The sequence below is a fragment of the Buteo buteo genome, chromosome Z (genome assembly GCF_964188355.1).
Source record: "Buteo buteo chromosome Z, bButBut1.hap1.1, whole genome shotgun sequence".
NCBI lineage: Eukaryota > Metazoa > Chordata > Aves > Accipitriformes > Accipitridae > Buteo > Buteo buteo.
The window spans coordinates 64,278,952-64,289,981 of NC_134204.1; the positions used below are offsets into that span (position 1 = coordinate 64,278,952).

The 11,030-nt window shown below is 44.2% G+C and overlaps 1 protein-coding gene across 1 annotated transcript; it reads left to right on the forward strand.

The window, feature by feature from the left end:
- The first annotated feature begins 1,055 nt into the window (after window positions 1–1,055).
- SRP19 (signal recognition particle 19) lies at window positions 1,056–7,756 on the forward strand. The gene is made up of 5 exons (XM_075020074.1): window positions 1,056–1,183; window positions 2,864–2,939; window positions 3,988–4,059; window positions 5,247–5,358; window positions 6,431–7,756. Exons 1-5 carry the CDS (start codon window positions 1,140–1,142, stop codon window positions 6,562–6,564), a joined length of 438 nt encoding a protein of 145 aa, XP_074876175.1. The 5' UTR covers window positions 1,056–1,139; the 3' UTR covers window positions 6,565–7,756.
- Window positions 7,757–11,030: the final 3,274 nt, after the last annotated feature.

Below are 11,030 nucleotides of genomic sequence, written 5' to 3' on the forward strand. Positions count from 1 at the left end.
TCCTGGCAACACTCCCCCTAATGCAGCCTGGGATACCGTTAGTCCCCTTTGCAGCAAGAGCATGTTGCTGGCTCACGTTCAACTTGGTGTCCACCAGGACCCCCAGGTCTTTTCTGCCAAGCTGCTCTCCAGCCGGGCAGCCCCCAGCATGTACTGGTGCCTGGGGTTGTTCCTCCCCAGGTGCAGGACTTTGCGCTTCCCCTCGTTGAACTGCGTGAGGTTCCTGTTGGCCCATTTCTCCACCCTGTCCAGGTCCCTCTGGACAGCAGCGGGACCCTCTGGTGTATCGGCCCCTCCTCCCAGTTTGGTGTCACCTGCAGACTGGCTGAGGGTGCACTCTGCCCCATCATCCAGCTCATTAATGAAGCTGTTAAGCAGGACTGGACCCAGTGCTACACCCCTAGTTACCGACCACCCACCAGACTTTGTGCCGCTGATCGCCACCCTCTGGGCTCAACTCTGATTAGCGCTCGTAGCCCGTTCCGGGTGCCTATCATCGCTCCCCCGCCACCATTAAGCCCGCACGCTTCCCAGGCGTACCAGGCAGAGGTGGCTGCGGCTGCCAGGCCTCCCGCCCCCTTCTCCCGGCGGAGCACTGCGCAGGGCCCCGAGCGGGACCGGCGCTCCCCCGCGCGCAGTGCGGCCCCCCGGCCGTCTGCCGGTGGTGGGGCTCGCCAGCCCGCCCGCCCGCCGGCTCGAACCGGGTGCTGGCTGGCTCTGCGGGTTTGCGCGGGCGGGCCGGCCGGCCGGCCGGCCGGTCGGTCGGACGGCGCGGCTCACGCACTCCGACGTGCCGCCGCAGCGACTCCGCTCTCGCACGACGCTTCTGGCGACGGAGACGCCGGCGGCCTCGCAGCCCGAGGCGCCGCGGAGCGCCTTCCCCAGCCCAGCCCGCCCAGACCCCTTCTCCTCAGCCTGCCCCGCACCCACGCGCCGCGAGGGCGCATGCGCGGCAGCGCGCGGGGCCTGCCAGCAGCGATGCGGGGCCGCGTTCGAGGGTGACGCGCTTTAGAGGCAGCAGCAGCGGCCAATGGGATTCCAGGACGGGGAGGGGCGGGGGCGGGATTTCCTCGCGCAGGGAAAGAGCAGTGAGGCCGGTGCGGGTCGGCGGCGGTGGTGAAGGTGGTGGTGGTGGTGTTATGGCCGGTGCCACCACCGCCGCGTCTCCGGCCGACAAGGAGAGGTAACGCGGTCTGTGCCCTCCCAGGCAGCGGCGTGCCCAGCCGCTGCCCTCCCGCCGGGGGCTGCCGGCGGCTGCCGGCGCCCTTCCTCGGCGTGGGACACCGTCGGCGGCGCCTGAGGGCTGTAGCCGGCCGTGAGGGGCTGGGGCTGGGGCTCGGGCTAGGTCTGGCTGAGGGGGACGGCGAGCGGCCGGCGCCGGGCTGGCGGGCCGGGTGGCGAAGGCGCACGTCGGCTCGGGGCGGCGGGAGGTGGGTCCGGCTCGCAGCTGTAACAGCGTTTGCAAGTACGTGCGGTAGTCTGTTGCAATAACACGTCACGTAAGATGGCTGCACGCTGAATCGGGTACGGGCTGGCACGCTGTGTTTCGGCCGAACAACCCGCGTCGCGGCGAAGCGGGGCCGGTTCCCGGAGGCGGCGGTCGGGTTTGCAGCCCGCGTGCAGGGCAGCGAGGGGGGCAGCCGGCAGTGTCCCCGCCGCCGGCGTTCCCGGCGGCCAGGCTGACGTTGTGCTCCCGGAGGAGGCTTATTGCAATGCAGGTGTTGAGGGGGGAGGCTGAGGTTTGGCGGTTTCCCCTGGGGGAGCGCCCGAAGCTGTACTGTGCTGTCACTCGGTCCGCGTGTGGTGTCGCTCGGGACAGCCGAGGCGAGCAGGAGCAGGAGGTGGCCGGCGGAGTGTGTCGGTGGCTGTGAGCGTCGGTACCGGGACCGAAAATCTGTGCAGGACTCTGCCGCTTTCGCAGAAGTAGTAGTGGGCGCGGGGAGAGGGCTGCAGCGAAGAGGGGAAAACACCAGTGGAACGATATTGAGGAGAAAAAGAGTAGCAAGAGTCGGGATGACCGAGGCTAGCTTTACAGGCAGCAAGAAGTGTTTTCTGGGGGGCAGTAAGGATCAGTGTCCTTGTCAGTCTCCAACTAACTGAACATTAGCCTGCTCCGAATAACTTTCTCGCTTTCCACTTCCCTGTTTTCTTATGCTGTCATGGCTCCTCATTCAAATGTCGGCGCTCTTCAGCCTCTCCTTGTAAGCCTCAGCTAGTTGCTTTTTTTATTCTCTAATAAGAAGAACAATTGAGGTTTTGCCACTCTTGCCACCTGTATGTGCTTGACAGGTTTAAATCTACTGAAAAATCTTTTCAGTTTCTAGGCATAGTTTTACAGAGGCTTTATAACTTACGCAAATGTGGGTTGTTCTGTGTGTCAATAGGGGGGTGGGGAAAAAAAAAAAGCCATAGCAAAAATAACCCTCTTCTTGCTTCTGTTAAGAACTTGTGTACTTAGTGTACTACAGTCTTTTCAGGAAACCTTTTTTAATTCTTTTCAGGGAAGCATATATGTTTCTTTCTGGGTTTCAGGGATTTAAGAAATGGGTCAAAACATTCTCTTTCAGCCTTCTTTTTTTCTCAAGATAGATAGCGCCATCCTTTGTACACACTGTGCCCCAAAAAGTGGTGTCGTAGAAAAAATATTTCTGACAAATGGTCGTACAGTGTCCTGGATAACTCAAAATGGGGTTTTGCAACATCCTACTAATTGGTCTAGGGAAAATAAATGGTTGTTCTAAGCTGCTGTGGGAACTTCTGTGTTACAGCTGTGAGATTTACTTTTTGTTTTACTAGGAAAATACTTCATAAGCAATTAAGGAGTTGATATTACTTACTGAAACTCACTGTTTTCTCTTTTTAGATTCATCTGTATTTATCCAGCATATTTGAATAACAAGAAGACAATAGCAGAAGGAAGAAGGATACCTATAGACAAAGTAATTTTGTGGGTGGCAGGGAAATATGATGTTTTGTTTTGCTACGCAGTAGTGTGTAGAGAGTTGGAAAATAAATCTCAAGCTGTTGATCTTTCCTGTCCCCCATGGCAAGTAGCTCAATAACTGGAAATTACAGTGTATTTGAAGATAACCTAGAGTCAGCATGCAAATTTGGTAGAAGAGCACTGGGTTTAAGTGTCTACTTTCATGTGAGCAGCAACTTTGGCAAGCAAGTGAAGTAATGAGAAATTTAATGCACTCAACCTCCTACATAAGTAGTTTGCCAAATTAGAAAGCGATGCAGAAAAGAACAGCTAGCTAATGATTGTTCTTTGGTGACTGACTATATATGCCTGTACTCTATGCCCTGTCCCCTTTGCCGCTTTCAGAGATGGAATTTACAGTTGCGTATGGCACATAGCCTCAGTAGTTATTGTTGCTTTTAATCTGTCTAGAAATAGCTTTTGATTACCTCACTCCTTTGTAACATTTTCAACAACCAGTGCTGGGAATATAAAAAGGGCTTTTCTCACTGCTTAGAGTTGTTTGTTTGCTTTTTTTTTTTCTGATAATGGTTAAAGTCTTTCTTGACCATGCAAGTTTGCCAGTCAAAGATCTCTCTATGGAAGGAATCTGCTGCCCTGTGCCTAGAAAGTTTCCATTCTTTTCTCCTTCAGTCCTTGCTATAAGTTTGCTGTTGCTCATTCATGGCTTATGGGGGTTTTTTTTGTAAATATAATAAATGTTATTTAATTTCAATTACTTTTCCTAAGCAATTTTTCTACTTGCTCCCCTGCCCTAATTAATTCTGTCTCATCTGTTTCCTGTTTTACTGATGTCTTACCTCTTCTTTTTTTTTTTTATGTTTTCTAGACCATAGGAGCACTCACAGGTGACTTCTGCAGTAGATTTGTCATTATTTCAAGTGCCCTCTCTTTCCTCATCTGCTTTTTCTAGTTACAGAGTACAGGGTGGGAAATAGCTAACTGTTGCTATATAGGTAGTTCATCACTGAAAAGTAATTAACTGTAATACATTGTTTTAACAGGCTGTTGAAAATCCTACATCTGCGGAAATCCAAGATGTATGTGCAGCCGTTGGATTCAATGTGCTTTTAGAGGTAATTTAAAAAAAAAAAAAAAGAAGAAGAAAAAAAACCACCACAAAAACCCCCACAAACTTGTTATGTGTGTCTGTTCTTCTTTCATTATAACTTTTCCTATGGACAGGATAAATTACAATTGAGAAGTTTTTTGTTACCAGCCAAGATATTTGCTTGCTTTGAGTAGAAGCTGACCATAATGATGAAGTAAATGTTGGAAAACCCAGATCTCTGAGACAGTGCCACTTTTAAGCTTATAAAAAGATTACTGTTATTTAACTGTCTTTCTGAGAAGACTATCCTAGATGCTTAGAAGTGTGTCAGAATAAAAGCTAATTTTTCAAGCTGCAACTCTGCAAATTAAACTTTTAAGAAGGCATATTTTTAATGAAGAGTGGTTACCTTTTGGAATGAGCGTCCTGTAGGAATAGGATTCTGATGCTTGAAATCTTCAGAGTCCTTTGGAGTTAAGTTTTAGGCAGAGAATGTAATTTTTTATATATTTTTTTTTTAGTGTAATACCTGCTTGCTCTTTAAATAGTTTAAGTTGTTTTTTTCTTAGGGAATGAGTCTGGCTTTCTAGAGAAGTAACTTTTTGCAGTTTGTTTTCTGAGGTAATTATTAATTTAAAATACTGTTAAATTTTCTAAGAATAATTTAGGTCCTTATCTAAGAGTGTGACTGGTATCCAAAACTGAGCGCAAAAATCACTTTGCTTTTTAGAAGAGCTCAAATATATTCCTGTTAGTGCACACCAGCCTGTGAAATAGCCAGTACCAGTAAGAAACCTGTAACATTTTAATCAAAATGAAGGCTGTGAGTATCCAAAAGCAGGGGGCCTCAGACTATGACCTATGACTTACTGTCTTTAGGTGTCCAGAAGGGTTTGTGGCGATGGAGATGGAACAAAAACTTGTGTCACTGCAGTCCAGACTGGTGGGGAAGTAGAACAGTCCCTGTAGCAGGTTGCTCACTAAATTGTTCAGTACCAGTAGCTGGTTGCAGCAGTGCTTCTGAAAAAGTTGTGCTATAGCTTTAGATACTACTGCAATGGCTAAATGGTGGATGACACTGTTGGAGAGCTATGGTTATAGTTTACATCTGTTCAGAATTCCAGGCTGCTATGACTTAGATCAATTGCCTGACAAATTTTGCAGAAAATATTCCAGTACTGATTACAGTAAGTTTCTCCTTTTGTATGACAGAAAAATAAGATGTATCCTAGAGAGTGGAACAGAGATGTTCAGTACAGAGGTAGAGTACGAATCCAACTCAAACAAGATGATGGCAACCCATGTTTACCTCAGTTTCCAACACGTGAGTAGAGTACCTGGGTTAGGCACTTTATCGGTTAACAAAACAGAAAGACTTTGTTTATTTTATGTTACCACGTTGTTTAATTAGTTGTACTATTACAAATTTTACAAGTTTACATTAAATCTCTTTGCCTTTGTAAGTCAACTAAATCAATCTCTTTGCCTGTAGAAGTGAACCAAATCAAGTTGGTCTGTGAGCATTGAGTGGAGTTTGTAGAATGTTGTTGTTTTTGATTCCGCTGTTTCTTCAGTGGTTGCATTGGAGGGGATCGTGAGGAACGTTGTGTGATTGCCATGTTGAGCAAAGCAGCTATTGAGTTCTGGCTTACTGTTTTGTTGACCAGAGGATTTGGTATTAAAATGGCTTGATTCCACCTTTATCTGAGGTTACGTGCATCAGCTAGGCATCAGTATGGATGCCAAATCGATAAAACACAATACTGAGTTCAGTTGAGCTTTCTGCTGGCCATTTTCATAAGTTAACAAAGCTGCAGCTCCCTTTAACTAATTAACAGGAGTAGTTCATCTTGAATGACAAGTAATACAGTCTTTTGCATTTTTCCTGAAAATTAACCAGTGTGTAAAAGGGAAGCAAATATATATCTGAAGTATATATCTTAAGAGCAAGAAGAATACTGAATCTAGCATAAGAGTGCTGTTGGTTAGAAAGAGACGATCTAAAACCACATTCCTGCTGGAGGACAGCAGTGCCTCTCTAAAAATGCTTGCAGCTTTTGCCTGGTCATTCTGTCCCAGGTATTTTAGGCCATTAAGAGGTGAAGGGAAAGAGTAACAGGAAGGGTGTAGATGCTTTGGAGATTGTCCAGTTATGTGCCTGTTGCAGTCTGCTGTCAACGTTTATCAGTCCTGCACTTTTTTAAAATTTGGGGGGGCGGGGGGGGTGAGAAGAGTTTTTCACAAACTTGTAGCTACACAAAGGAAGGAAGCAGGACTCCTAGGCTTTATACCTAGTTTAACAGAAGTCTGAAGTGGGGCTAAAGTTTCTGACTTTGAAAATGATGCAAACGTTCTTAACATAGAAGTTGTGCATTGATCTCTGCCTGTATTTTTAGGTAAATCGGTGATGCTGTATGCTGCGGAAACCATTCCCAAACTGAAAACAAGAACCCAAAAAATAGGAAGTAACGATCAAAGTCTTCAGCAAGGAGAGGGAGGCAAGAAAGGTAAAGGGAAGAAAAAGAAATGACCTCATGTCTGGAATAATTGTTACGTCACATAGTTGTACTTAGGGAAAATGTGGATGGACGCTCACTTGCTGCAACTTTGAAGTGAAATACATGAGGAAAAAATGAATAGGTGAAGCTGAATAGAACTGCCTGCTTTTCTTGGAACTGGAATGCATGAAGCTGCCTCGCATATGTATAACAATAAATCTGTCTTCACACACACTCTGCAAGCCTGAAGCTAGCATCCACTTTTAAAAGTGGAAAACCATAAGCAAATGGGGTGGGTGGGAGAAGAAATATGCAGCCTTTGATAAATAATTAAATATTCTTATGCAGACTAGATACCTGAAAACTGGTTGCCTTAGTAAACCATTTATCTATGCTAGTGAGGTGATAGTCTTAATTCTGGAGGGTCTTTGCCACTAAAAGAAAAATGTAGATCGATGAAGTTGATCGCTCTGTAAACTTCCCTTGCTAATAATCTTTCACAATTGTCAAGTGTACTAATAAAGGTGACATGTTAATTTTTAAAAAAAAATGTAATTTTATAGAATACTTTTTCCAAAAGTGTTAGTTTTTCTTCCACAGCCTGTTGTAAAGAAGTTGGTGACATACATTGTAAGGATAATATTGTAAAGTTTTAAGATAATTTGAAAAAAAAAATCTCCCTTTTGTCTCTTGTATAATATGGGATACTATATTGTCCTATTTTAGGTGGTTGAGAGCTTAGGAAATGTGGATGTGTTTTCTGCCAGTCAAATACTATTTCTGATATCTGAGGCTTGCAATATCAGGTAACTTAAAATATTTTTTTATGTAGTACACAGGCAGGGACAGAAGGTTATTTGGAGCAGATGAGTTGGTCAGAACAGCTGTCCAGTAGCAAGGCTTCTTCAAAGTAATTAAGAAATGCACTGTGCAAATTAAATGAGGGGTAGTTTACTATAAGGAGACTAAAAAAAGAAGCAGCAGTACCTGTTTTGGTTTAAAAACAAAAATCCTGCATGAGTTTTCTAATCCTCACTATATGAAAACAAAGTCAGTTGAATACTTTCACAGATGACTGCTGGAAACAAGTTATTGGATTATTTTTGATAAATTTTTTATGTGGCAGGTATTCTCTTTCAGGATTTGTCTCGTTCGTCTGTCAGGTATACTATTCCATGGCATCAACTTTTTCCCACTTTAAAAATAAACTGCATTCAAAACGTATCTAGACATTTAATGACTTTTCTAAAGAAATGAAACTTGGTAAAGCTCTTGACAATGTCTCTGCTGAAGTTACTTGTGATTGTAATTTGAGTTTTCTTATGTTCTTATATTACTTATTCCACTCAACTGCATCTTTTTCAAATAGATGGTGAGTTACCCGTGCCCCTTGAAGGTGATGCTGATAGGTACCTATAGTGCAACTACATAGAGGCCCTGACTTGTGAATAGTTCAAAGTCAATTGTATTTCCTGTCTGTAATAGTTGGTAAGCGTGGTTCTTGTGTTGCATTATTTAATGAAGGAGGAGGAAGTGTTCTCATTCTCATGACGAAGTTCCTCAAGCCAAGCCCTGTACCCGTGTGAGAGCAGCAGTATGTAGGCATGCTAAAATAGAATGGCTTAGGAGAAGAAATTCTGTGTTCTAAGGCTGTAATTGACAGTGGTCACACACAAATGTCTTCAGTTTTTTTTTCTGCGGATGTAACAGTTTACATGAGCTACCTTTGGAGTGTCTGGCCTTGAAAACATGCTGAAATTTTGAGAAGTTGGGTAAATGGTATTTCCGTGAGTTGATGAAATGACATGGGGTAGGAACAGCAGGAACAGGTGCTGTCTGAAAAGTTTTTTTTTGTTACAGAAGACAACTGGACATGGTTGGAGGTTGTTAATTACATCCACTCTGTTATAGAGTTAGGGAGGTGCTACAGGTTAGTTGCAACATGGGGAAAAATACAAACTGAGGCATGTGAGCAAGAGTGGAAGATACACTTGTAATATAAAAGACCACAACTGCCCATGGATTGTGGGGCTGAAGTTATTCCTGGCTTTTCCTGACTGCTGAGGAACTTTTGTGGAACTTTATTTATGAGAGCTCTGTGAAAATTATTTGGTACAAGATAACTTTGCTCTGTGGTGTTAAATGGAGGGGAATGACTCCTGCCAAGTCATGATCCTGTTATGCCTAACTATTGTAAGTCAGAGCTTTAGACTACAGACAGCTGAAAAATGTGGAGGTCAAGTCCGAGGGGGTATCTGTTTACAGTGGCCAGAAATTAAATATCTTAAGAACTTGTCTGTGCTATGGTATGTATGTTGAGAAAGAACCTTAGTGGCATTGCTTACCAAAATTTCTCAATCAAAGACCCAAAATAGTAAGGCTATTAAAGTGTAAGGATCTTGCAAAAGAGACTGAGAAGGACTTCTGAAGAGAGTAATACTGAGCTCAAATACATAAAACTGATTCAATCAAATGAACAAAGAAAGCTCTACAGGTGTTTCGGGTAAAGCTGGCTTTTTTTTAAGCAAATTGTGCACTACTAGGAAATCGGATGATTGCTACCATTAGGGAGATGAAGTCTGATTCCTCCAACCCCTGCCCGCTTATCCCCCATCTCTAGATGTGTTCATTGTTTTGTTTGTTTGATTTCTGTCTGGCTTTAGAGTAAGTACACTGTGTGAGCAATATTTGCTCTTAAATGAGGCATCACAAACACAACTCCCCTCTTTCTGCCTGGGTTAAACTTATAAACCAGACTTTGATTTCTGTATTTCCTGTTTTTATTAACCTGGGCTCCTTAGAGGATTAAAACCAAGCAGGTCAAGATAGTAAGTCAGGTTCTTCTGCAGGTCTTTTCCCCCTTCTTCAGCACCCTTCCCCTCCCCCCTTCACTCCATCAGTTCCTGGGAACAGGGAAGATGGTCAGAGGCAGTTGTGGGACTCGGAGCGGAGACAAGACTGCTGTCAAAATACAGAAATCCTGCAACTGTTGGTCTCAATGCTATCAAGAAAAAATCTTTTTAAGGGAAAAACTGGGTGATAATGGATGTCTTTTAATTTCAACTGTCTTAAGCAGTGTAGTTAACTAAAGACACTGATGGTCTGTGGTTTCCTGTAGGTGGCACTATTAACAAAGGCATGCATTGCTGGGTGGGCATTTATTCTGCATCTAAGACGTGAGGAATATGGATATTGAGCTTGTGTCCCGTCAGAAGATACTAGTCTAGCTATTTAAAAGTATATCCTTGTACTGTTTTTTGGGTACCTAGACAAAGGTTAAACATTCAAAATTCACATGTGAGCTCAGAATCCTTATAACAGTTTCTGTGTCGGCAACGGATGGGAACATTGATGTTGGGCATTAAGCAGATCTGAAGACAGGCAATCAACAAAGGAATTACTAAAAATGAAAATTCAGCACTGTTGAGATAGGTGTCTTATTCTTTTAGATGTATGGAAGAAGGCACATAGCCACTGTAGTGGAAGCACGGCCGTCATTATTCAGTTCTTAATGCAAAGAAAGTGAGTTCCAGAAGGTCATTTTGGAATGTGTTTTAACTTGGGAAGTGACAATAATGTATGCCCGTATGTCATTCCCCGCCTTCAGCCATGAAGTAAATTTGTCAAAGACCAGCTCTGTGGAAATTCTTGCAAAACTTGCCTGTGTGTATGTCCTGTTCCTTCTGTGCACCAAATGGTTACAGCCTTTTAGCCAGAACTCCCTTTTGGGGCAGCATATACATCTGGGATGTTTGTATGTGCTGTACTGAGGGCATGAAAGATGCTGTGGCTCCTTTGTTTCCTTCTCTGTAGCTGCAAATGTAGTTGTGTTGGAATGGAATGGACTAGACTATTTCAGTTGGAAGGGATCTAAAACGATCATCTAGTCCAACTGCCTGACCCCTTCAGGGCTGACTGAAAGTTAAATTATTAAGGGCATTGATCAAATGCCTCTTCAACACTGACAGGCTTGGGGCATCGACCACCTCTCTAGGAAGCCTGATCCAGTGTTTGACTACCTCTCAGTAAGGAAATGCTTCCTAATGCCAAGTCTGAACCTCCCCTGGCACAGCTTTGAGCCATTCCCGGATGTTCTGTCACTGCATACCAGTTACTTAGCTTCTTCCTGTTACAGACTGGCCTTTATGGGGTTATTTTAGCTCTTATGATAAAATAACCTCACTTTTCAAAGAGGGTTTTTTCCCCTAAAGAAAAAAGACTTAATACAAATACTCTCTTCATCTATTGCTTTATAATTTTTGAGCCTGTCAAGTCATTTGGTTGACACGATAAAAAGAGCACAGCTCTCAAAGATAGTAAATTCCTGTTAAGTCATGAAGCTAAGTGATCAGATTAGGAGGTAAGACTATGTTAATGCATCATCAGTGAAGAAACTTTCTATGCCCCAGATGGGACAAGGAGAGGCAAGGAGAATGAGTGTTTATCCTTTCTGGTTGGCAGTTTGCTCAGACGAAACTGCATTTAATATGTTGGGTGT